The sequence below is a fragment of the Eretmochelys imbricata genome, chromosome 1 (genome assembly GCF_965152235.1).
Source record: "Eretmochelys imbricata isolate rEreImb1 chromosome 1, rEreImb1.hap1, whole genome shotgun sequence".
Lineage (NCBI taxonomy): Eukaryota > Metazoa > Chordata > Testudines > Cheloniidae > Eretmochelys > Eretmochelys imbricata.
The window spans coordinates 302,584,730-302,612,714 of record NC_135572.1 but is presented as its reverse complement, the minus strand read 5'-3'; the positions used below and the strand labels follow the sequence as shown (position 1 = coordinate 302,612,714).

Genomic DNA, 27,985 nt, shown 5'->3' with positions numbered 1-27,985 from the left:
TGCAAAAAATGGTCTGTGTCCTCTGGTAAGGAGAACTGCTGTAGTTTAAAAAAAAATTGGTTAAACATAAACATTTCATTTTTGACACTTATTTTCAAATGCTTAAACCTGGGTGCCTAAAGTTGGGCTCTTAATCCATATTTTGATACCAAAATAGAAACACCCAGATTTCTAGAAGAGCTGAGCACCCAAAAATCCCACTGAAGTCAATGGAAGCTGAAAGTGCCCAACAGCTCCCAGTTAGACACCTTATTAAGTGGCCAGAATTTCAACAAACAGCAGATCCTTTGACAAGGATGGGAACTGCAGCAGGCTGAGCATTGCTGAAATTCCAGTAACTTCCTTTAGGTACTTAAATAGGAGCTGAACTCTTTTGGCTTTGAAGAACTAATGCAAAGACATTAATATAGAGTAAAGAGAGAAAATGGCACACAGACATTTAGGAGCAGATTTTGCTTCATGGCAAAAAATGTTTTCATCTAAGGTATAAAAATATCAGCCCTGATTCTCCACTCGATCTGAGCTATGCTGGAGGGAGTGGTTGCAAGGAGCCAGCTGCAGCTCCCTGATCATTGGCTGCTCAGCCTTGATGGATGTTAAAGCAGCAGGGGGGCTACTGTAACTTGCACCAGTGTAAATCAAGTCACCACACCTATTGCCTACTCATGCCCCTTTGCTCCCCTTATGGTAGGGACAGAGGTACAGTGGCTGGTGTGGGAGGCTCCTCTTCATCTTTCTTACACAAAGAAAAGTTATTGGTGCTAGTCACATCATTTAACTACATTTGATGTGGTTTAAAAACACATTGGGGTGAAAGCCTGTACATAAAAAGCATAACTTGTTACTGTCACAGTCTTTTTGCTACATTGGAATCAGTGGCATTAGCTGAAATACAAGACTATCTTGTAAACTATAATAATTTGCACTGCTTGGCTCTTCAAAATAGCTGTCATTCTAAAGAAAACCCCTGGGATGTCACGTTACCCCATAGGGAACCCAGATTTACCTAGCTTCAAGCAGTGCTCCTTTGTTTTCTGATTTTATTAAACTACCTTTCATTTGAATTACAAGGGTGATGTGGAGCAACTCTGCACTAACGTTTTACACTCTAAACAGTCCATTTTAAACAATCAAACAATAAAAAACATCTTACTCTTTAAGTTCGCTGTAGATTGGAAGGACCGATGGGTGGCACACAAATGCAAATGCAAGGGTGGGCAAAGCATAAACAGTCTGTTTGAACATAATTGAAGAAAATCCAGTTAGGAAAAATACATATTAAGAAATCATCAGTGTTTCAATTACTTCATCTCCCAACTTTCTGAACTCTTCAACTGAACACTGAGAGTCCTTGCAGGGAAGGCAGAGCGCCTGTCAAATAACACGTATTTAACAAAACATCAGGAACAATAACTTTTCAATGTGAGGACACAATCTATGCATTTTTCTTGCAAATATTTTGGACTCAGTTCAGAGACAGCAGTCGTGTAGCTGCTGCTACCACCCAGGTCCGCTGGGGAGGTGTGGGGGGGAAGTGGGGCAATTTGCCCCAGGCCCTGGGCCCCACAGGGGTCCCCATGAGAGTTTTTGGCGGCACTTCGGTGGCGGGTCCTTCAGTGCCGTCGAACACACCCAGAGTGAAGGACCCGCCGCTGCTTCTTCCGCTCCGGGTCTTTGGCAAAGTGCCCCAAAGACCCGGAGTGGAAGGACCCCCGCCACCGAAGACCCCAGGTCCCCTGAATCCTCTGTGCGGCCCTGCTACCACCGGGTTTGTTCCCTTGAATAAGACACTTTCACATCCTCTACTATTGCTGCCAAATACACTCTTGTGTGAGAGGGGCAAATGTTTGATCTTTACGTGCCATGAGGAGGAAAATTATTTCAGTGCCATAGAATGGATGCTCAGAGGTGTCTGATCATGATAGATAAGAGCTGGATTGTGATATTTAGGCTCAGCCCATAGTAAGGAGCAGTGCAGAGGGTCACTGTCCCAGAGGGAGTACTGGGATACATTCTGTTTCAGGGAGGCAAATACCTGCTGGAGTTCCCAGGCATTACAACCTCTGGGTATTGATTGATAGTGCAGTTCATTCCCTCTTTGAAGCTGGCCCTATCTGCTGCCTGGTGCAAAGAGAGGCAGAGTCTCAACTCCTTGAAGTCCAATGGAACCTGCCCCTTACACAAGCTGAGGGAGAAGGTTCATTATGCCCTCTCCATCACAGTGCATCTGTGAAAGGCCCACGGAGACTGGATCTAAATGATGTGTCTAATTGACTAGGAATATGGAGTATGATATCAAATTACCTGAATTAAAAATAAATATCATAGAAAGAAACATACCTTGGAATTAAAGGTAACATACTTTGGTTGACACATATCTTCATGTGCTGAGCTAACATTTGATATGATAGGTGATGTTGCATTTGGCTCCAGTACTGGGCAGGAAAGTTGAAATTTCTTGTAGATAACCTGGAATAAAGTGTCACATGGTAAACTGTAAAAACTATTATTAAAATAAAAATGCATACTGAAGACACTATAGGAGCAAGTCTAATCCAACCAAAACAGCAAGCAGAACTTACCACTATGAGGAAAAAAACCATGCAACCAAGGGAAAATCCACTAGTATATCCAAGATACCCTAAAAGAAATACAAAAGAAATAAAATCAATAACTCATTTAATGGTCACATTTATTTTGTTTTTGTTCTTTTCATAGCTTGTTACTTTATAACATAGTTAAAGTTATTACATATAACATGCACCATGAACTTAAGGATAGTATAAAAGTGCTTCTCATTTTTCTGTAAATCTGTCATTTCACAAGGTTGCTACATTTCAGACATATTAAAACTCTGTTCTGATATGTCTGACCCTCATTTAATATTCCTCTCCTGCCTCCTTGCAGATCATCCATATGGCAGTTTGACTAACTGTATTCTTGAGAATGACTTTCACAATGGACGTAAACTTGATAATAGGAAAATATGCCGCAAATCATGAAGTGCTTAAATGTTAAACGTTACTATGGATTAGATTTTCCAAAGGATTTTTATTTTTATTTCAAGGGCAGTTAGGTGCCTAACCTCCTTAGGTGCTTTTGGAAATTTCAACAGATGCCTATCAGCAACGTTGGGCACCTAAATACCTTTGAAAATCTGGCCATATAGGGTGAGAGGTGCCTAGTGGAATCTAAGGAATATCCATAACCATATACACATATTACCTAGACCAGCAGTGGGTAAACTTTTTGGCCTGAGGGCCACATGGGGGTTGCGAAACAGTATGGAGGGTTGGGTTGGGAAGGCTGTGCCTCCCCAAACAGCCTGGCCCTTGTCCCCTTCCACTTCCCGCCCCCTGACTGCCCCCCTCAGAACCCCTGCCCCATCCAACCCACCCTGCTCCTTGTCCTGTGACCTCTCGCTCCCAGGACCCCCCGCCCCTAACCACCCCCCACCCCCATCCAACCCCCCCTGCTCCCTGTCCCCTGACTGCCCCGCCCCCATCCACGCCCCCAACCCCCTGACAGGCCCCCCGGGACCCCTGACCCATCCAACCCCCCCCCACTCCTTGTCTCCTGAGTGCCCCCTCCCAGGACCCCCATCCCTAACTGCATCCCAGAACCCCACCACCTATCCAACCCCCCTGCTCCCTGTCCCCCCACTCCCGGGACCCCCCTGGTCCCTCACCCCCTATCCAACGCCCCCTGCTCCCGTCTCCTGACCGTCCCCCTCCCCCCAAAACCTCTGCCCCATCCAACCACCCTCTGTCCCCTGACTGCCCACCGGGACCTCCTGCCCCTTATCCAACCCCCCCTCGCCCCCTTACCGTGCCGCTCAGAGCGGCAGGACAGCCTTACTGGAAAGCCTGGGGGGGTGGGTGGGTGCAAACTACGCTGCCCCAGTGGCAGTGTCACTACGGGGAAGGGGGACAGCAGGGGAGGAGCCAGGGGTGAGCCTCCCCGGCCGGGAGCTCAGAGGCTGGGCAGGACGGTCCCGCAGGCCATAGTTTGCCCACCTCTGACCTAGACAGAACTAGTCAAAAATTTTCAATGAGAATTGTTATTGAAATTTTGAATTTTGATGGAAAAAACATTTTTTGACAATTCTGTTGCAATTAAAAAAATTACTAGTTCTATGTAATATTAATTTACCTAATGGAATAAACACCCCGGTGGTCATAAAAACTGTAATCAGTTGCCACCAGCAAATGGAAGAGATAACGAACACATTATTTTGAATCAATTTAGTTATACTGTGCTCATATGTCATGTTACTAGCTTTTAATTTAGGCCTGGCTTGTTTCAGGATGCCTAATACATAGCTTATTCCTGTGCTAAGGCCACTTTATTCATGACTGAGCACTGCCCTCTACATTATATCTGAATGGCCAATACGACCTAGAGGGGAGCAAAATTTGGGTACCCCCACTTTATTCTAACAATATTTGAGTCTTACCTAAGTTCTTAAGAAGACACAAGGGGAGGATTATAGTAAATGTTACGGCTACAACAAGAATTCGCCCATCCACATACCATGCCCTGTAAAACATTTCAAAGATACAGTGAAATCTCTTCTTAAAGCACTATCACTGTTTTTTTACATTGGGTCAGCCATCCAGAATTACAGCATTTTCTCTGGCTTCCATATGTTGTAAGCTCAAGTACAAGCAAAGACTGGGACAATTTCTGAACTTCCTACGGTACTGGTTACATGTGGTAGTAAAATGAATATTCTCTCAGTAATTGCTTAAAAAGTGGCACTCTTTGGAATCTGAGCCACAACGGATTTTCATAGTTAGAGGGCAAAATGTTGCCCTTACTGGTAGGAGTGGTGGCCTGGTGAAGAGATGGAGCAATACCAGTTGGCATTAGATAGAAGCTCTCCTACCAGCACAGGAAGAGACAGATCAAGCGGTCAGACAGTGCCGTGCAGCATATGCTGCACACAACAGTATACCCGCTTAACCTACTGAGGGCCTGGCCACATGCCCTAAATGACAGACCATGCTACTGGGGGCTGGGATGCACCAGCCCCCAGTCACTTGACCCCTTCCCATAGTCTGTGGTTAGAATCCTCTCCTGGTGGTTTGCAGGGAAAGGGGAGAAATTGTTCTCTATACAACATATTTTGAAGTGTTCTGTCCAGTCTTGTATGAAACATCTTCAGGATGGTGTTTCCACTTTTTAGCTAAGTTACAAGACATCATATAACTTGATGTAACAAACAAGACATGTACCAATGTAAAGAAATATCCCTTTTTGTTTTGTTTAAGGTGACGGTAGATGCCATCAAGCAGTAACAAGTGGCAGAAATCTACCCTAGGTATTCCATTCCTGTCATGTTTTAGTATTGGGGCATTATGGCAGGGGTGGCCAAACTGTAGCTCAGGAGCCACATGTGCCTCTTTTACAGTTAAAGTGCAGCTCGCTGAGCGCCCAACACCCCCCTCCATTCTCCACCTACCAGATGGGGGTGTGGGGGTGAGAGCTCAGGACTTCTCCCTTGCAGTGGGGTGGTGGGGTAGGGGCCTCCATTCTCCACAACGGGGAAGGGGGTTTCAGGGCTTCAGCCTCGTGGAGTGCATCTGCCAGGGCTGGGGGCTTCAGCAGGAGCAGGGCTGAAGCCCCAAGCCCCAGCAGCTGCACCCCGGCCCTCGAACTTCTGAAGATTGTCATATGTGGCTTGGAGGGTCAGTAAGTTTGGCCTCCCCTGCACTTTGGGGAGTTCTTTACAGATTGACTCCTACAAGGTGATCAGAACTCCTGGAGGTGCTGAGTGCCTTCAATGCCCATTGGTTTCAATAGGTGTTGAAGGTGTTTAACAACCCCAAGTATTGCTCAGGATGTTGTGGGATCAGACCATATGATAAGAATGTTGTAGAAATCATTCTTCTGAAGGAAAATCTAGACAGTGATCACTAAAGGCTCATTTATTTTTTCTTTTCTCTTCCCCTCCCACGCTTTACAATCCCATTAGGGACCCTGCTGTGAAGATCTGACACTAACATAAGGAACAGCCAATAATCAGTGCTTTTATAAACCCATACTGTAGTTTATCTACATGAAGTTTAGACTCTGAAGTCAAGTAAGCAAAATAGTATTAAACTTACGAAAATGCTTCTTCTTTTCCCATAAGAAACTTTATGGCAGAGGGCAGCTCATTTTTTACTATGAAGAGATAGCTCAGCATTGCTGGGGGAAAATGAGACAATTTTAGAAAGTAGACATGATATCTTGTGGAATGAGCACATAGAAGGATACTGGACACTGGTTCTCATGCCATCCTGAAGTAAATACAAGCTGATCTAAGGCAAAGAAGTTTAATTGATTCTAAGATACTGATCCAAGCTGGGTTTTCCCTGATATGTCATTTCAACAGACTACACAGAGAATATTACTTTGAACCGCACAACAGAACACGAGGACCTCCAAAACATCATTGGGAGAATGACAAATCTGACAGGCATAAACGTATGTGCATTCCTTTGTTTGCTCTTGTCTTTTATACTCCCTTTACCTCCAGTATTCTGGAGAGAAGTGGATCCAAAAACAATCATTTTTCCTGGGGTGCCAAAGACCTGCTCGCCAAGCTTTTCATACACCATGCAGCCTGCGTAAACCAATTGGAGGAGAAATCAGAAATCAGAGGTGACAAGCAACTGTCAAGTCAAAACATTTAAGATTCCTCTTCATTCAGCTAATTTCCCCATCCATGCTGCTATTTCTTCCCTTTTCACACAAATATGGGTCTCTATTGTAACTGACAGGAGTCAAGCAAGCTTATTTGGAAATATCCTCCTCACATTTTTAAATGTCAGGAGTGGCTACCAATCACTTTTTGAAAGTTGGAACTCACAATGAGACGATTATATCCCTTTAATGTCAGTGTCCTCGTGACATTTAAAAACTTGGCATCCTGACGTCTTAAATTTGCTCCCTCAGTAGGAATAATATAAGATTTAATGGAAGATAATATTCAACACAGCAGGGATCTGCAAGCCAAGGCTCTGGCAGACAAGCTAGAGAGACACAACACTGCAATGCTCTGATTTTATACAGTTTGACTAACTGACTAGATTAATGCAGAGAGGCCAGACTGTTCATTTAAATTATTATTTTTATTTCCTTATGATAATATATTAATTTGAGTTCTCATCTCCTATACTTCCTGTGAAAGAAGGAAAGTATGAGAACTATAATTAAATATTCTTTGTTTAAAGTCTGTCAAATTCAACTAGTAGCTAGACTGTCTATTAATTACAAGATGTTCCAGTTGAATTTAGCAATTTTTTCCCCCAGTTGTTGCTTGGGCTGACAGAAAAGGTATAGCATTAAGAACGCAAGAGGATATGCAATGAGAATGAAAGATAAATATTTCAGGTGTTACAGTGCACAGATTATCTCTCAGTTTGGGTTCCTCACATTCTCTCCTGGTTGACATTTTCTCTTTAAAACTCACATGAACAAGAATAAATGCAGTTTGAGTTTTAATGCAATGTCTTCCTTAGCAGCCTAAAGCCCAGGACCCAAATTTTTTGCATTTCAAGGACACAAATGTGTGTGCATCTGCATGCCTAATTTGAATATGGTATTGCTGCCATTGTATACACAGTCATGATAATTGTGTACACAAATTAGGTGTTCAAATGTGGAAGCATTCTCATGCATGGGTAATTTTGAAAGTTTGGACTAAAAGGTTATAACCTCAGGACATTATTCTTAGCCTATGTACAGTGAAGGGTTTAACATTACAATGGCACACTTTTATATATGTATTTAGAGTTATATATTGTGAGATCCTTGGGGCTTCTTCCCTATATGGAAAGTACCTATTATTATACCATGGGTACTGTTGGGAACATCAACTCTATTTTAGTGATGTCATCTTATCCCAGATAAGCTTCACTTTACAGAGTTTCATTATACCTCGAATTGCAATCTGCAGATTGTAATGCAATAAAACAGTTTGAGTCTTTCCTTCTACTTCACTAAATGGAATTTCACTGTATCAGAATTCTCTGTGAATTGGTTTGACTATATCTTTTCTTTATAGCAATGGGCCAGATTCTGGTGTCAGTTATACCAGTATAAATCTGGACTAAATTTGATGGCTTCTGGCCCAGTTTCTCTTTTCTTTTTCAAACTGAGAAAAAAACCCAGTCATCTTGCTTTATTCTGAACATCTTTCACCTCTTGTTCTTTTCCCTCCTACTAAATTGATACATTATCATCTCAAATTACCTGTTTCCTTTGAACATATCAACAGGAGATTTATTGAATAAATAGACAGAAATGTCACTGAAGTCAACAGAAACCTAGAAGAGAGTGAAAAATAAAATATATTATAATAAAATAATTCCTTGGTGTTGCAATTTTGTACATATTGGGACAGATTCTCATTTACACTAAGCCACCTTCATAATTTCTGGCAGTGCAAAGGGGCCCTAAAGTAAGTATAAATATAACTGACACATGCTTTATGGCTTCTTTACATTGCTATAGTGTAAAAAGGGGGCCTAGTATAACTGAGGCTCTGGCCCATTAAGTCTTATATTGAAGGCCTGCAGAGATGGACTTATGGTGCTCAGAGTTTATAGCCTATTAATTAGTAACCCTTCCCACTTTTAATCTAACCCAAAATAAAAATCTCCTACCATCAAAGCAAGAAGATCTAGTCAGAGCAGCTGTGAGCCCTATGCTCCCGACTACTTAGTCTAATGATCTTTCTAAAATCTGAGGCACAGAATTTTATCTGTTTATCTAAGGACATGAGGGCCACATCCCAATGTTCTTTCCCAAGCCAAGTTCCAGTGGATATTAATGGTATCTCCTGATATTGTTGTACCTGACTCTGACAGTGCCACTGGGAAAGCAGGGGCAGCACTGCCCCAAGTAGCCCTGCCAGCCTATTGTAGAGGATGCAGAGTGATCTCCCCCAATCTGTGCACCATTCCAGCTCTGCTCTGGAGTGGAAGGAGATGTGGTTCTTTGCCCTGACACTAGCACCCCTGTTGACATTAGCCTCACACTGTGTGCTCCCCAGAGTGGTGGTCTCTGAGCTACAGATGTTGAGCAGGGGAGACAGCAGAGACACCCCTCCTCTGAGGTACTGCATGGCACTGGCAACTCCAGTCCCTGTCCTTGCACTGAGAGAAGCAGAGGCTGAAGGGCTAGCTGCATCCTGCATTACAGTTGGTACTTCCTGCGATGGGGCATCCATCATTTGGCCCCTGCACTGTAATCACTGGTTTGCAGAAAAATTCGGGAATTAAAGTGGGAATGAATGCTTAGTCGATACTTGCAAAGGGCTGAGCAGCACGCCTGATAACAAGGCAGTACCATGGGCCAAATGCACAACACTACCTTTGCTCAATGATCCATCTCCTGTAGACCAGGGAACAATTCAAGCACTGTGTGTTCCTTTTCTCCGTGTACAGTTACACAGGCTGATTGACAACACATTTTCATGATATTGTGTAAGGAGTATTAAAACAATCTGTTGGCATTTCTATCATTTCTATCATGACAAAATGTCTTAGGACACCATCTAAACAAATCTAAAATTAAACAGAAAACAAGCTGCTACAATAGATGACAAAAACAAGTCTTTTCACTGAAAGGAACATGCGGGAATGACAGTTTGAAAACAATGTTTTCTTCCTTAGACTAGATACATTTCGGGGCCAAAATTATGGCTGCTCTTGCCATGATTGCCTGGCCTGGGGGGTGAAGTAGAGTGGAAGAGGGCACAAGAAGCCCCATTCTTCTCAGTATAACTGTACAGAACATGCCACAATGATACAGACAGCATTACTCGATCTTAAGGGGGCATCAAACAACAATGGCACTGCACTTCCCAAAGGAACTTGTCCACCTTGCCTGCATTGTACATTGTAATGCCTGGAGGGCAGTGCTGGGAGAGCCCACACTGAACTTTTTCATAAGGTGGAGTAAGTGCTGCTGCTGAGCATGCTCCCACCAGAGACATCATGCATGTTTTTGCACTATGTGGGCATAATGTCTCCAGCCATTATTGCTTGGCTGTTGAAGCTAGTCACTTGGCTAGTCATTGCTTGGCTGTTGAAGCAAGCTGTAACTGAGCCCTTAACATTAAACTCCTAATTTGCTGACACCAAGCAAAGGGCGTTTTCATGGAGGTAAAAATAACAGCTGCAAGCCAGCCAGGTGGTGATCTGATCTGTTTCCTTACTTCCCCTCGGGAGTCTCACAAGTTGCTATGAGAAACATGTCCTTTTTCAGTAAGGCCATATGAAAAGCCTCTGTGTGAGGGCTGTGGTTTAGACAGACTAGTGCTAGTAGCATCCCATAGAATGGAATGAAAATATTAGTTCCCCTCACTTTTTGCAAACTCAAAACGTAAGCAGTGAAGCTTTGGCAACCCTGTAGTATCAAAATTGTTCTCATGTTTCACATTTTGTCCAGTTTAAAAAGGTGCTGGCAACCACCTAAGAAATCTGGGCAAAATTCTCACCCCCAGTCCAAGCCAAGTGTATAGCTATTTGCAAAGGACTGACGCAGAGCTAGGGGGAACAGAATCCTACCTCCCACCCTGGGAAGGTATGCTGTCTGTCCACAGCTGCTTCCTTCACTCATCAACTGTAGCAACTACTGTGGCCCGTTGCACTGCAGAGGCCTGGGCTTTGTGACCAGAGAATCTGTGAAGTTGGTGGATTAACAGGCCACACATCTGCCACTCGCTAGCATTGCCACGCAAACCCCCTTGGCATTTCACTGGGGATCAGGACACAGCAGAGCTCGGCTCAACCAGTGCCAAAGTCAGCAGAATCTTCCTCCAAAGGTCTCTCTGTGGCCTGGCTCAGGTGAAGCTTTCCAAACATTCTGCAGCCATGAGGATTTTCTCCCCTACTGCTGATATGGAAGAGTCTTTCTATGGCATAGCTGATAGTTATTAGCCATATTAGACTGTAAGCACCTATGGGCTCTCATCTTATTTTACACCTGCAAAGCATCATACCTACCTATGGCGTTAAGTTACACAAATAATACATTAACAATAGTGTTTTTGTTGTTTTGTTTATTTTTAATTCAGTATGCAAAGACTATATGATCCTGATTCTGACCTCAGTTGTGCAGGGGGTAAATCAGGTTTGATTCTACTGGAGTCAGTGGAGTCATGCTGGTGGAAAAGCAGGCCTTCATTTGCTTAATTAGCTTTTTAACACACAGGTTTCCTTTTCCATCTTTGCTTTTTACTTTTAGATCACAGTGCCTGGTTCTCTTTGGTAACCAAAGTCTATGCAGATCAAAGCAGGCTTAGAAACATTTTAGACCTGTGTAATTTACAAGTAATGAATACAACAAGGCCCTCTGTTCAAAATGCAAAAATAATAATACTTGGTCTCTGTCTTTAATCACTTGTAAAGCAACGTGTGATAAAGATAGCACTATATATTTGTTGGAAAGATTCATTTGATCAAGTTGTGAGGAAAAAAATGTATTCTTGATCGATTGGATTCAACTCTCTGCATTGCAGGACATAGGAACATTTTAAACGGTGCTCTTTATTTGCCACAGAGCTCCAGAAGTCACAGTTTTGTATCTCAAAGACTGGTTTGATGGCTCATTCCCTGCTAACTTGCCTCTCACTCTCTAACTTGTTACTAGCTACTTCATCTTTGGTCTTAATGGCTTTGTCTATGACAGTGCTAACATGACTGAAAACCATTACAGAGCTAACAAATGCATGGCTATTAAAATAAATATCTGCTATTAAATCTGCACAGTTAATTAAGTAGAGAATGATTCTGTTCTTTATAGTACAAATAATGTACTCAGCATTCACCTTAGCTCAATACTTTGATCTACCCAGTATTTGATTCACGACAAGTCCAACTACTATCAAAGATCATTATAAGCCTCTCTAGGGTTCAGTATCATGTATGTGATCTACTTCTGATAAAACTGCTTTTATCTCGTTTAGAGAAATGTAAGCATTCAGGAAATACACATCTCTCAACTGAACCCTGGAAACAGAATGCTTTACAGAATGTGGTGTTAGCTTCTTGTTAGTGCTAATGAGTTCAATAGCAGTATGTGTGTTGATGAGAGGAGCAGAGAAGGCTGTGAGAGTTTACAAAGAACTAAAGTTTCAGTGGAATCAGAATGTAATTAGACTAATGCTTCGGACTGTTCCAGGGTTTTAACCCAGTCACTGTGACACAGATAGTTCCCATCCATACTAACTTTTAAAGCGTAACTGGACCAGGAGCTGATTCCTGATTTGGTTACAGTTGTAGGGTAGACAGGACCCTGAACTCTCCAAAGCAAATCAATTCCCAGAGTGAAAATCAGAATGATTTTCTCTTTTCAGTGGGTTTCAGATTACAGGGCAATCTTATACTGCACATACATAAAACAGATATTTGCAAACTGATATAAAAATTTGAAGCACTTCTATCATGTTAATTAGAAATCACTGATGTAGCAATAGCTCTGTCCACTTCCGTTTTTAATTTGACATATAAGCTAGTGAGTTTATTTTTAATGAAATGTTTGTCAGTGCTGCAGTAGCAAAGTAGTTCAAAACATCCTGAACTGATTTGTATCTTTTCATATTTTAAGTTTCAAATCTGTCTCTTGGTACCATGTGCTAGATCTCAGAAAGGAAAATTGAGGAAACAAATCTCATGTGCCTCCCACCCATCATTCCCCCGCGCCCCCCCCCACCCCCCAGCTGTGCACAAAAAAGTATGAGGGCTTGTATGCACTAGCAGTTACTTCAGCATAACTTAAGTCACTCAGGGTGTGGAACGGCATCCCCCTGGAGTGATGTAAGTTACACGGACCTAAGAGCTGGTGTGGACAGTGCTATATCAATGGAAGACGCTCTCCCACCGACATAGCTACCGCCGCTCAGAGAGGGGGAGTAATTATGCCAATGGGAGAGCTCTCTCGCGTCAGCATAGACCAGTAGTTTTCAAACTTTTTTTCTGGTGACCCAGTTGAAGAAAATTGTTGATGCCTGCGACCCAATGGAGCTGGGGATGAGGGGTTTGAGGTGTGGGAGGGGGCTCAGGGCTGGGGCAGAGAGTTGGGGTGAGGGGGTGAAGGCTGCGGAGTGGGGCAGGGAATGAGGGGTTCAGGGTGTGGGAGGGGCTCTGGGCTGGGGGTTGAGGCGCAGGAGGGGGGTCAGGGCTCTGGGCTGGGGGTGCAGGCTCTAGATGGGGCTGTGGATAATGGGTTTGGGGTGCAGGAGGGGGCTCTGGGTTTGGGGGTGGCTAGGGGCTGGGGAAGGGGATTGGGGCATGGGCTCGCCTCCGGCGGCTCCTGGTCACTGGTGCAGCCAGGGTGCAGAGGCAGGCTTCCCCGCTGTCCTGGCACCGTGGACTGCGCTGTGCTCCGGAAGCGGGCAGCAGCAGGTCTGGCTTCTAGGCGGAGGCATGCAGGTGGCTCTGAGCGGCTCTTGCCTGCAGGCACCGCCACCCAAGCTCCCATTGGCCGGTTCCCAGCCAACGGGAGCGTGGAGACAGTGCTCGGGGCGGGACCAGCGCGTGGAGCTCCATGGCCCCCCTGCCTAGGACCTGGACCTGCTGCTGGCCGCTTCTGGGGAACAGCGCGGTGTCAGAACAGGTAGGGACCACTAGTTTTTACTGGCCGGCCACCAGGGTCCCTGGGTGCTGAGCAAGGCAACCCAGTGCCTTGCATTCCACGACCCAGCACTGGATCATGATGTGAAGTCTGAAAACCACTGGCACAGAGCATCTGCACTAGCGGTGCTACAGTGGTGCAGCTACATCAGTACAGCTGTGCCGCGGGTGCGATTCTAATGTAGACGAGCCCTCAGAAGAATCCTTCAACATTGAAAAAGATCTCATTTTGTATGATGCTGTATCTTAGTCACCCCTTGATCATATGGCCTCAAATGTTCACAACAAATTCTACTCTGGTCCTTTACCTGAGCTACTACATTTCAGGCCAACCTGATGGCTTTTGTAGATTTTAGATTTTGCAAAATGCAGCTCTGAAAACTATGTGAACGGTGACTTCTACCAGTGCAGCTAATCCTAGAAGTATGGGTATAGCTACACTATTACAAAAATCTACAATGTAGGCAAGACCTTACATGAAACCTTCACTATGGAGCAGTTAGATTCCATTCCATAATACAGAGTTTCTGTTAAATACTTAAAATGAAAAAGAACAACCAATTCCAAAATGTAGTAACCCATTCAAGGTCAAACCAAGTGGCCTTAGAATGAGTTGCCAATTCAATACTGGTATTGAACATTTTTCAGATGTGGCTTATTCTATTTCTCCCATCAGTGCACCCCTAAATTTCCCATTAGTATCACTAAGATTTATGAATAATTCCCAATTGTTTTTTATTAAACCTCAGTCACTTTTGAAAATGAAATGTATTATTCTGGAACCCAAAACAACACATCTCAGTGATTTGTTGGTAAGTGGCAACGGTTCATTTTTAAACTATAACATTCTCCTACTTTATAACAGGCCTCCATTTTGGTGCAGACAAGGCATTCTACCTCAAATCTCTTTTTCAACTGAAGTCCTGGCCGTATTTTTTTGGCTTTTTAGTACTCTAGTGTGGCAGGCTGAAAAGAACTGTATTTTAACTGTATAAAAATTAAACATCCAAGTCTTCGGATTGCATTGTATGCATTTGAACAACTGGAACTCTTCAGTTTTGTCTGTCCAGCTGTTCCTTACCCTGTTTTTAGGGCAAATACTGAAAGAGCCAGGTATCTGGGGCCAAATTGCGATCTGCCTTGCCACTGGGGGTTATGCCTTGTGTGATCCACCTGAAGAATAGGCACAATAATGGTCTCTACGAGCAGGGACTACTTACTCCTTCCACACTGAAGAAAATAAATCACCTTAAAGGAGGTAGGGACCAGGAGAAACCATGGTCATGCTTCTCGTCATACCAGCCAGTGGGACCTTATAGATGGGCCCTACCAAATTCATAGCCATGAAAAATGTGTCACAGACCGTGAAATCTGGTCTCCCCCCGTGAAATCTGTTTTTTTGTGTGCTTTTACCCTATATTATAAAGATTTCACGGAGGAGACCAGCACTTTTCAAATTGGAGGTCCTGACCCAAAAGGGAGCTGCAGGGTGGGGGTCGCAAGGTTATTTTAGGGGGGTCACGGTATTGCCGCCCTTACCTCTGCGCTGACTTCAGAGCTGGGCAGCTGGAGAGCAGTGGCTGTTGGCTGGGCATCCAGCTCTGCAGGCAGCAGTGCAGAAGGAAGGGTGGCAATACCACAACATGCCATCCTTGCCTCTGCGCTGCTGCAGGTGGCAGTCCTGCCTTCTGAGGTGGGCTCCTGGCCAGCAGCCACTGCTCTCTGGCCGCCCAGCTCTGAAGTCAACACTGCTGCCAGCAGCAGCACAGAAGTAAGGGTAGCAGTATGCAAACTCCCTACAATACCCTTTCAATACCCCCCACCCACAACTCCTTTTTGGGTCAGGACAACCCCTACAATAACAACACTGTGAAATTTCAGATTTAATTAGCTGAAATCATAAAATTTACTATTTTAAAAATCCTATGACTGTGAAATTGACCAAAATGGACCATGGATTTGGTAGGGCCCTACTTATAGACAATGTCATGTGTAAATCCCTATACACGCCAGGCAGTTTTGAGAGAGATACAATTTGCCTTAGTGCTTCCCCCTGCGTGGAGCGGCTCTACACTGCCTCCAACAAATTGTACAAACTGCATGGCCTAGCCCATTATTTGTAAGTTACCATTATTATATTACATAGAGTGCTGAAGGATTTTAATTTGCTTTGCTTTTCAGAAGTAGTTTCACACTATGTAATCACTAAAATAATAAGTGTTTGGATTTGTGATTTGCTCCCAGTGAAGGCACTGGCAAAACTCTCATTGATTCTCGGAGAATGGAAAGGGTCCATAATCACTGACATTTAGCTGCTCACATATTAAAAATACCTAAATGTAGCCTACTATTTGTGTCTTAATAGAAAACTACCCTTCTGGGCATCTTACTCAGGGAATCTACTCAGATAGAGAAAAGGAGTGAGATTCTGGGCCTGGACATAGAACACCCAAAGATTCACCCAAAGGTGTGTGATTCTTTAAATTTTGTTTTTTAGGGCTCTGGGACAAGTAGGATAACAAATTAGTTATTAAAATATAAATTGGGTAGACTATTCTCTTGTTTATAAACTAACATTTCTCATACCATTTCTTGTCCAAAAATGCTCTTTCTAATACTTATACAGCTTGGAGACTCCAAATGAAATCCTGGCCTCATTGAAGCCAATGGCTAAACTTGTATTGAATTCAATTGGTCCAAGATTACACCTCATGTCTTTTTTACTAATCATTGTGATACATTCATATCTGAAACCCATGACCAAAATGATCGAACTTAAATATCCAAGTCCATGTTTAGTTACCTAAATCATTGGTCTGGGCATTAGCTGCTGCTACTGAAGCCAGCACCTCTGAAATCCAAGCTACTTATGTATGCAGCCTACTTCATTTAGTAAAACTGCCCACTGTGTTTTGAATGGTCTATAAACAACCACATTCTCTCTAAATGCAAACATTTTAAAATCAATATGAAAGTGTGCCTAGTCCTGCTATTCACTGTGTGGATACTTACACAAAAAGGATGATTCCTGTGTTGGCTAATGCAAAGGCAAGGCCTAAAATTCCACTACCCATAATGGCATTGCTGAGATTAAAGACAGACATTCGCAATGAGGTTGTTCCTGGAATCTGGACATAGGAAAAATGGACATATAAATAGTTTAGAGTTCATTGTACAATGCACATATACTGTGATTTCCAAGTTTCATGTTATAGGAGGTAAAAGTAATTACTGCTACAGCAAAGATACAATAGAAAAATACAAAGCAAGATTTGAAAGAGAATAAATCCTAGTGAACCTTTTCACATGGACATTCCAATTACTGCCTTATGGAAGGGATAAATGCACTTATAGAACAGAAATTGTGTGGGCAATATATATTGTTTTAAACATTTTCAGTATTTTTAAAAATGCGTTCCATTAACCACAGGAGCTGATTTTCAGAGGTGCTGAGAACATGCAGCTCCCCCTGGCTCAGCTGGAGTTGTAGGCGCTCAGCACCTCTGAAGAGCAGATCTAAGGGTTGTATAGTTCACGGTCGACAGTATATTGAGAAAGAGACAAACAGACAGACTTACATATTCATCACATTTCTTTTTTTCCAAGTGACTGTTCGTGAGACTTCTTCGGCTCTCCCGATCCGAAATAAACTTGCTGAAAAGAAGTCAGAGAATACATTTTCTATCATGAGGACATATAGAATATGAATATACACTTTAATGCTACAAACACAGCATGGTTTGATACCTGCAAAAGGGGGTCAAACTTAGCTATTTAAAGGGTTATAATGAGCCTGATGATGTTTCATTTACACTTGTGTAAATCAGGAGTCAGTGGAGTTACACTAGTGTGAGAACAGAACCAGACCTAACAAATATAGAAAGCTATTCCTGGATCTTTAGTAAAAGAGAAGTACTGCTTCTGTAGACAGGATGGTAATTAATCTGCATACACATTAACAGAACATATTAGTCCAGATTCTCTGGAATGGTGTGCCTGCTGGTAGATTTTAGCTATAAAGACAACAAATCCAGTCATGGGAGGCTCATCCCACTGTAGGGGATCTTCTAGTGTTGTATAGCTACCCAATTTCTCTGCTCTTGGCGTAAGAGGTACAGCTGAGGGAAATGAGCATGACTGGGATGTTCCTATGCCCTGTAGATCCTAGGCTGCCATACAGAAGCCAATAGGAGCTGGAGTTAAACTGTGGGATTAGCCTTGAATTCAGACAGCCCAGGATGGGGGAGAGCACATCCACCTCCTGAGCTGCATTGGGTGTTCCATGGGTGTAGCCAAGAATCTGGGCTTTAGTATTTCCATCAAAGCCATCTTCTAGGGCCCTGGCAAAGCCAATGATTTAGCTCATTGTCCTGTAAAGTTCAGTTTAGTTTAGCTTAGGAAAGCACTAACGGAAGAGCTGCTCTTTAGAGTGATATAGCTGTCTTTCTCCATACTCTTCACATGTGCTGTTTTGCTTTGTCATCACAATGTGCACATTAGAAATCTATTGCCACTAGGACAACAAAAGCATCCTGCTACTTTTCTGTCCATCCCCTGCCTTTGTGCTTCACCATCTTGGAATATATTTCTTGCATTTATTTTCTCCCACTTCTTTTCTCTGCTGAAATCTTTTAGATTGTGTAACCCTTGGCCCGGTTGTTTAGTTTTTGCAGTGTCCCTAATTTCCTTGTTAACTTACACATGGATCTCTGGGCCCTAGCTATTGCATCAACCATTATGCAAATTTAATTCCTAACCATGTGTTCCTACCCCTTTTCAAAGATTGCTTTAGATAATTTTAGGCGATTCTTTTAACAAATACCAAACCAAAACCAAAACCACTCTGGGTGGCTTTACTTAAAAAATATCATCCACAACAGTTCCCTGCATTTCAAAGCATTCAATGAGCTAACATCCCCAGGTCAGGGACATACAGTTCTAATTTAACTGTAAATATGTAATAAACTCTGAATCAAACCATGTATTATATTAATACATCAAAAAGTATTGTGGGCTATCTTTAGGGCTTTATCTCTTTGGGGGCTCATTTTTGGGAGTTATTTTAAACAATTTTTGAGTTCTATGTCGATGTCCAAAAATCCAGGGTTTTGGGGTTCTTTTTGATACTGTAATGAGAAGCTTTTTCAGGTACTTCCCAAAGGATCTATTTTCATTTTTATTATATGTATAAAAATGAATTACATGTTAGATTAACCTTAGCATCCTTGTCATTGAACCTCTGGTTTAGCATTTAGTGTTTGTTTCCTGGTGCATTTTAACATAGTACTGTTTTAAGCAGCACTACATTAGAGCACACTAGGGAACCTTTAGTGCACACCAGCAGAGTCTACACAAACCAATTAATGTGTGCTTTAGAAATCACACCCCATGGTTTGCATTACTGCTCCACGTAGGCAGGCCCTTAAATACAAGCCAGGGAGCAGGGACATTGTCTATATAAAACAAACTGCACATGGGTTGAAATCAGCATGAATTGAGTAACCGTTTCTGGGGGTTTTCTGGTATCTATTGGATAAACACTGATTTCCTTTACTTATTCATTTTATTTATATTTTTAGTACCGGGGTGTGTTTGTGTGTGTGTGGGGGGAGTTAATCAGTGTTTACTGGTTAAAGTCTTAAATCAGACGCCTTAGGTATATTATACCTCTGCACCTTTCAATGTAAAGTTCTATTAAACTTCTCACTACCCTGGCTATGACCTTCTTACTGGCAATACATGATGAGAACGTGGTGTTGTTTTAACTATGGGCCATATTCAGATAGCTGTATATCCACTGTCTTCAGTGTTGTTAAATGGGGGATGCATTTAGTCTACTAACTTTACAGTTCTCTTTAAAAATGATTTTCTGTGCTCTGTCTGTGGTTTCTGAAGGATACACTTCTGATGGAAAATATCTTGAAAAGTCTTAGTCATCATCTCTCCTGTATAATTCCCTTTTAAGTTTACCCCTTAAACCCAGACAAACTTAGACACATATATTGCTGTTAAAATGTACTTAATCCCAATGCTAGTTTTACAGATTTGACTCACATCTATCAGATTGGTCTGACTTGGCTTATCTACGTCTGAATCAACTATTTCATTTCTCATACATTTTAAAAACTATCCATTTTAGAAAGTTACAGCAAGTGAAGACAGAAAGACAGTTGCAGTGTCAATGCCAAGAGTCCTGAGATCTGTTGGGGGTAGACAGCAGATTCCCCTTCCAGTTACATACAAGGAGCAAATCAGCCACCCTCTTTCTGAGGGAGAACCCACATTTTATTGCTCAATATGCAGATTTTTTGTTTTCATTTAAAATAGAATTTGGCTCTGGGCTTCTAGTGAGTTGGAACTTGTATACTTTGGATGTATTTTTAAGCCACATTGCTGAATGTAGGCTGTTGAATGGGAAGAGTTTACATGGCACTCAGATGCTCTCACTGAAAAACCCTGCATGTGGTGTAATAAGGAGCACAGAGAGGAGCTTTGTTTCCTCTGGACGTGTTGCTAGGAATGTCTGAGGGGTGTGCTTGCTTCTGCCAGTCAGAGATTCTGCCTTTTTCCAGACTTAGAGTTAAGACAGAGATAATATTTCCTACAATATCATCTTTTTCCTCCCCCTCTGCTCAACCCTAGCGATTAGTCCATTTAATAATTATAGAAATAAAAATCCTGTCGTTTACAGGTTTATTATCATTATCATCCTTTATATTAAGACTCCATTAAAATAATTTATAAAGGGTTAATAAATGAGTAATACATATTTTAAGATTGTTACAGACCTGAATAGTATGCATTATAGATGGTTATAGGCACATCAACTGAAGATGTTACAGATAGTTATAAGCAGAACTGCTGGGTGGGAATTTTCCATATAAGAGATTTTTTTTTTTATGGAAGATGCAGTTCCCACAAAACTGAAATCCTCCACATGCAAATTTCAGTTTTACCAAAATTTTGCAAATTTTAATTGGGAAAAATCAAAATTAATTATTTTGTTTAAGGTCTGTTGGACCACAATTGAAATATTTTTGGTTTGGTGAATTGGCTCAAAATGTTTTGTTTAGAGACAGTTCTACAATAACTTCATTTTTCTCCTGTGCCACATTGCCTCAAGGGAGTTGAAGTGCAGGGCCCAATTCTTCCTCATAGGCTGGGCTCCTGGCCTGGCCTACATCTCCCATGATGCAACACAGACTCTTCTAAGACTCTGACCAAGCTGTTTGTACATCATGGGATCACATGACAGTAGGTGCATCATGGGAGTAGTAGTCAGGCCAGGGAGCCTGACCCTGAGGGCATTGAGTTTCCGAACTACAACTCTGACCAGGCAATGTGGCACCATCAGAAAATGTAGTTTAATGTTGAACTGACTTGAAATGAAGCACTTTGGGTCAGTTCAACAAACTGATTTGAAATTTTTCAGAATATTTGATTCTCTGAAAAAAATCGGTAGTTCAATTTTTTGTCCCAATTTGGGATGAAAACAAATGTTGAAATACTGGAATTTCCCACTGGATGAAAATTCCTATTTGTCCTCAGTGCTATCTATAAGCCGTAGTTATAAGCAACTGACCTTTTGGATTTTATAACAATTGAGTATTCATGTCTTAAGACATCTATTAGTCTTTTATTAACCCTTTGTAACTGGAAACTTTATAAATAGAACCATAACATAAAATGTGATAATTAGCTCCCACAGAGAGTGGAGACCATAGTGCAAAGTGCTACACATAGTAAACACATAGTAAGACAGTCCATGTTCTTAATGTCTTTATGACTTGTTAACCTGCTTGGAATTCTTTGTTTCAAGCAGTTTGTTCATTGTCAAAAGACACCATTGATTGCTGTATATTCCTGCTCCTCTTTCATTCTTCATTTTAACACTTAGTGCATCACAACTGCACATGAACAGATTTTATAAAACTCTATATATTTACAAAAGAATCTGTTAACTTAAAAATAATCAGTTCATACAGATAGTAGGTCCATATTTGTATATGGCTCACAAAGAAGGTCTTAACCCATTTTTTTTCTCTCTATCACTGTGCTAAAGCTTAGGCTCCATCCATTTCGGGGCTCAAACAAGTTTAAAGGACCGCATGTAAACATGGTCTTCATCTGGAGTTTTAAAAACAGCTTAGACGGTGGTCATTTGGTAAAAGTGATGTCCCTTTAACTGAGTTAGTGCTTGCCTATATGGTTCAACAGTGTGTATTACAGGGATGTGATTTCTAAGGTGCACTAATATGTCGCCAAGAATTGGTCCATGTAGACCTTGCTGGTGTGCACTAAAGGTTCTCTAAAAAGAAAAGGAGTACTTGTGGCAACTTAGAGACTAACAAATTTATTTGAGCATAAGCTTTCATGAGTAGTGTAGGGAACCTTTAGTGTGCACCAGTAAGGTTTACAAGGGCAAATTAATGAGCAACACGTGAGCGCATACTGCCTCACCATGTAGACAAGCCCTTAGCTAAACTGGTTTTAAAGCCTGCTTAAACAAAATGGCTGACTCCACTGTGTTAAACCTAATTAGTCAGAAGTGTTTTTAGACAGTGCCTTAATTGCTTGGCAAGGGTTTCTAACTTATACAAAGGTGACAATCCTGTATCATGCTGCATCCTCCTAAATTGATGTCTAGCATAGACACTGATAAAGATCTCCAATGTGAGCAGAGACAAGAATGCATAAGACTCTTTGTGCTGGCTCCCACTACAAAACAACCATGTCTGAGCACAACTATCATGTTAGCTGGCCTGTGGATGACCATGGTTTATTGGTTGGCATAGACCAGGACAAACTGCATTCGGCATTGTGTCAGCTAACCCAGCTACCTCATTGAGGGTTTAATCACAGTTAGTGATAAGAGGCGAAACACAACTTTTTCTTGTCTACACAGCCCAAACTGTGTTCAACATCATGCCAACTAACACACTGGCTAGCAATTGTGTTCAGACACAGTAATGTGCTGTAATACAGACCACGTGCATGGTTAATGGAGCACCAATAAGGGGATGCCTGGAAGTGGGGATAGTTGGCAGTAATGAATATTTCTGTACAGACCTTTCACTAGGAAACTCAGGCCTTGTCTACACATGGAGTTGTTCCTGATTAACTTCTGGTGGGTTACGCTAAACAAGTACTTGGCACTCTTATTTCAGAATAAGAATGTCCACACATGGAGTTAATGAGAACCAGGAACAACTTAATTTGTAGACAAGCTCTCAGTGTCATAATGCAGGTGGTTAGTTTCAAGTTCAAACACAGAATAAACCCATCCAAGCTTATATGAGATTTTATTTTTAGGCCTACAAACCTTTAGTTGAAGCCCAAAGCAATGTCTGGCTGTGTCTGGAGAATTTTTCAAGTGGAATTTTGTGATTTTGTTTTGATTTAAAAACAGACACTAGTGTCTGTTGCCTCTCAGGCAGATCTTCCCTCAGAAATCCTTGTAAACCTTGCTTTGTGTTGAACCCTCATGAAAACATATGCCCCACAAAGAGCTGTAAGTAACTCAGGCTTAATGTGAAATGTAGGGTGAAAAACCAACAAGCCAAAACAACCAAAAAAACCAAAAACAAAAAAATTGTGGAAAATGATATGTCTGATCCAAAGCCTGTTAAAGTCAATGGAAAAACACCTACTGACTTCCGAGGGCTTTAGAGATTCACTTAGCCCTAGGTCACATGTGAGATGGCACCAAAGGTGGCACCAGATATAGCTATCAACCTGCTAGTATACAGGAGAAATGCATGAGTCATAATGGTGATTGGAAGGGACAAACAGCCTCACCTCAGTCCCTGGAAAAATCATGGAGCAGGTCCTCAAGGAATCAATTCTGAAGCACTCAGAGGAGAGGAAAGTGATCAGGAACAGTCAGCATGGATTCACCAAGGGAAAGTCATGCCTGACTAGTCTAATTGCCTTCTATGACGAGATAACTGGCTCTGTGGAGGAGGGGAAAGCAGTGGACATGTTGTTCCGTGACTTTAGCAAAGCTTTTGACACGGTCTCCCACAGTATTCTTGCCAGTACGTTAAAGAAGTATGGGCTGGACAAATAGACGATAAGATGGATAGAAAGCTGGCTAGATTGTCGGGCTCAACAGGTAGTGATCAATGGCTCCATGTCTAGTTGGCAGCTGGCATCAAGTGGAGTGCCCCAACGGTCGGTCCTCGGGCCGGTTTTGTTCAATATCTTCATTAATGATCTGGAGGATGGTGTGGATTGCACCCTCAGCAAGTTTGCAGATGACACTAAACTGGGAGGAGAGGTAGATACGCTGGAGAGTAGGAATAGGATACAGAGGGCCCTAGACAAATTGGAGGATTGGGCCAAAAGAAATCTGATGAGGTTCAACAAGGACAAGTGCAGAGTCCTGCACTTAGGACAGAAGAATCCCATGCACCGCTACAGACTAGGGACCGAATGGCTCGGCAGGAGTTCTGCAGAAAAGGACCTAGGGGTTACAGTGGACGAGAAGCTGGATATGCGTCAACAGTGTGCCCTTGTTGCCAAGAAGACCAATGGCATTTTGGAATGTATAAGTAGGGGCATTGTCAGCAGATCGAGGGACGTGATCGTTCCCCTCTATTCGACATTGGTGAGGCCTCATCTGGAGTAGTATGTCCAGTTTTGGGCCCCACACTACAAGAAGGATGTGGAAAAATTGGAAAACGTCCAGCGGAGGGCAACAAAAATGATTAGGGGTCTAGAACACATGACTTATGAGGAGAGGCTGAGGGAACTGGGATTGTTTAGTCTGCGGAAGAGAAGAATGAGGGGGGATTTGATAGCTGCTTTCAACTACCTGAAAGGGGGTTCCAAAGAGGATGGATCTAGACTGTTCTCAGTGGTAGCAGATGACCGAACGAGGAGTAATGGTCTCAAGTTGCAGTGGGGGAGATTTAGGTTGGATATTAGGAAAAACTTTTTCACTAGGAGGGTGGTGAAACACTGGAATGCGTTACCTAGGGAGGTGGTGGAATCTCCTTCCTTAGAAATTTTTAAGGTCAGGCTTGACAAAGCCCTGGCTGGGATGATTTAGTTGGGGATTGGTCCTGCTTTAAGCAGGGGGTTGGACTAGACGACCTTCTGAGGTCCCTTCCAACCCTGATATTCTATGATTCTATGAAACAGAAGGGGAATGACTCCTCTACCAAGAAGCATGAAAACAGCATTGCTGAATGGAATGCTATCTATATGTCATTTATATAAATAGAAACTAATAAACCACCCTTATAGGGTGGGGCCCAATCCCGCTTCCACTGAAGTCAGAGGGAGTTTTGCCACTGACTCCAGCAGGAGCAGGCTGGGGTTTTAGTGTCAATGTGGTAGGCCAACATTTGTTAAGAGTGGAACTCTTGGAAACTCATGCTCTTAGAAGAGGTGAGGGATGCAAGCACTGTAGCGATACAGTAGCATCCGTCTCCTGTTAAGGCCCTCTCTGGATACCTGTCTACGAATGCATCCCCTGGCCGAGCTTACAGCCATGCATCTCCATGCATCTGAAGAAGTGGGTTTTTTATCCATGCAAGCTTATGCCCAGATAAATCTGTCTTTAAGGTGCCACTGGACTTCTCATTGTTTTTGTGGATACTGACTAACATGGCTACCCCTCTGAGCCATGGCTCAAAGATTTTTCATTTTGGAACCCGCCCCCATGCCCGGTGAGCTGGTTTCTGGAATGCTTCAATCTACTATGAGAGGCAGGAGAAATCTTTTCTGTTCTTAATTACATTTTTTTTTTGTTAATTTGCCCCCACTCTGACCCAACTATTCTTTTTTCCCCTCAGGCACCCTGCACCATTTGAACTCCTCCTTCCCACCTCCATCCCCAACCTGAGCTTTGCTGTCCTTCCAGCTGCAGCATATGCTTTGATGGTCAATGTCAGCTCTCACTACTACTGCTGTTCAAAACATGCATAAGATTCTCTTCACAGAGACTTCCCCCACCATTGGTAGAGGAGTTTGCACTACACTGTGGAACAGCGGTGGGCCCAAGAACCCCAGGGAATAAGTAGGAGGCCAGGGACTTCTGTGTGAAGACTCTGGATCACCGGTATCTCGCATGACTGCACCTGCAGAAGTCACACTGACAGAGCTCTCACAGCTGGCAGCTGCTGCCCCAAGCACTTCCCCTTCAAGGGGTATATCCACTGTGGTGGTGGATGGCACAGAAAGATAAGACACCCAGGACTGCATTGTCTTTGCACCCTGAGCTTCACAGGAAGGGCTGGCTGACAGTGTGCATCCCCCACTAGCCTGCCCACTCTTCCCCCAGCCTGATCCCTCCTCCTGCATTGATCTCAGCACTGGGAAGGCTTTTGGCAAGGTATGGGGAAAGAAAAAACTCTTCCACAGAGGCAGCTGACACCCTTTTCACACCGGGGTCAATCTCCTCCCCATGCAGATCTAAGCAGTAAAATCAGCCTCTAAGTGCCTGTTCCTGCAAACATTTGCTACCTATTGTCTGTCAGTAGGGTGGCAGAATAAGGCAGTTTTTAGTCCAGATCCTGTAAGTAGATCCATGAAAGTGGACACCTGAAAGGACTCCAGCAGAGTCCCATTACAGTCAACAGGATGGTATGTGGGCACAGGGGTCCACACTAACCTAGTTACTTGGGAAATTTGGGAACCTTCAACTGCTCCTTTTCTTTCTCTCACACCACCTTTGTTCTGCAAAATTTGAATGAAGTTTCAGAGGAAGAGGGTAACTTCTTGTTTCCAGCTCAAAAACCCCACAGAAACAGCCAGCCACTCTAGTCCAACAGCAGATCCTTACCATAAATATGAAGGCTATTCAGAACCTGAAAATTTAACTCTTTACCTTGCAATAAGCTTGGAAGGGTTTATTATGACGGGAACAATATTGTTCTATTTTACTAAATTAACAAAAAGTTTATAAAAAAATGCTATAATAATTTTTAAGTAATTATGTAATAATTGCATTTTACTTTAATTGCTGAGCAGAGAATTTTTTTTTCACATTTAAATTTGAACATTAGTTACAAATCGGTCACTTTTTCTAAAAGTGCATTTTCTATTAGACTTAGGAGCAAAGGTTTGATATACATTCTCATTTGCAGAGAGTTTTAAACATAGACAGGAAGATATGATCTACATTTCTTGTCAACAGCATGAGTTATAAATTCACAGAAGCCTAAAGAACATTTTTGTGGCCATTGTGGTTACATACATCAGATTGTGGAACAACCTTTATTGAAAATCCTATATCTTTGCCCAAAATGTTTCTGTCGGTCTAATGTTATTATTTTATTTTTTGTATTGTATATGTAGATATTTTGAAATTTTAACATTTTATGCGTTTTATTAGACTCATTTGAAAAATTTAAAACGATGAATAAATTGCTACTCTGTTTGCTTTATCTGCTGTTGCAACCTATGCCCAACAGATGTCACATAAGAAATTCAAATTACATCTTCAAATGGAGCATGACTCGGTAATGAATAATGCAAGAGAGATACTGAAAATTAGAATGCTGTTTTTAAACAGTGTGTTTCACAGGATAGTCAGCATCAGTGGAAAAATACTCACCTATTTATCTGGCCATTTTCTACCTCTGTAAAATCATTTGAATCATTGCTGATGTTATCATCCTCAGGGACAGTCATATTCTGCAACTCAGTTAATTCTAATCCGCTTTTGAAAGGCATCGTGAGCTAGGAAGTATCCAAATGTTTATCCAAATAATAGTGTATATTTTGTAGGTAGACAGTAGCCACAACGTGAGCTCGAAAACCTAAAATGCAGTAAGAAAAACAAGATGTATGCAGTATTCTAATAAGATTAGAGTGAAATCTATACAAAAGAATGCCTTTATCAAGCAACCTCATGTCCGCAGGAACCAACCCAGATTATATCCCAAATGTATTGTATAGGTGGAGTAAAAGGTTCCTCCATCTTAATTAGAAGTACACCTCCACTGCTTAATTTGTGCCAAGGCTTAGCCCAAGCACCTCTAGGCTTGGCAGTTCACAGCCCCAGCACCTCTGGACTTGCCACATCAGTTATGAAAGTAAAAATTTTGCTTGAGCCCCAGCACCTAATTGCTTGAGCCCTGACACCTCTTTCATTACAAATTAAGCACTGAACACCTCTGTTTAAGTAACAACATTTTGTCAATCCCATTGACTGCTTATGGCAGGTTTGGCTGTGTTTACATTTATAAAATAGTGAACAAATTAGTAACACACAACTTCAAAAAATAGGTTTATAACCTAGTAGTCAAGGAAAAAGTTCTAGCCCTGGTCTACACTAGGACTTTGGGTCGAATTTAGCAGCATTAAATCGATGTAAACCTGCACCCGTCCACACGATGAAGCCCTTT

General features: G+C 42.3%; 1 protein-coding gene across 1 annotated transcript in view; it reads right to left on the bottom strand.

The window, feature by feature from the left end:
* SLC38A1 (solute carrier family 38 member 1) overlaps nt 1-27,311 on the bottom strand; it is a 35,504-nt gene extending 8,193 nt beyond the window's left edge. Inside the window, exons 1-10 of the mRNA XM_077807763.1 lie at nt 27,193-27,311; nt 17,207-17,282; nt 16,641-16,756; nt 8,242-8,315; nt 6,518-6,610; nt 6,111-6,192; nt 4,457-4,539; nt 2,583-2,641; nt 2,341-2,469; nt 1,154-1,233 (exon numbers count right to left, since the gene is read on the bottom strand). Coding sequence (XP_077663889.1) covers nt 1,154-1,233; nt 2,341-2,469; nt 2,583-2,641; nt 4,457-4,539; nt 6,111-6,192; nt 6,518-6,610; nt 8,242-8,315; nt 16,641-16,756; nt 17,207-17,282; nt 27,193-27,311 — 911 coding nt within the window. The remainder of the gene's footprint in view (nt 1-1,153; nt 1,234-2,340; nt 2,470-2,582; nt 2,642-4,456; nt 4,540-6,110; nt 6,193-6,517; nt 6,611-8,241; nt 8,316-16,640; nt 16,757-17,206; nt 17,283-27,192) is intronic.
* Between the last annotated feature and the right edge of the window lie 674 nt (nt 27,312-27,985).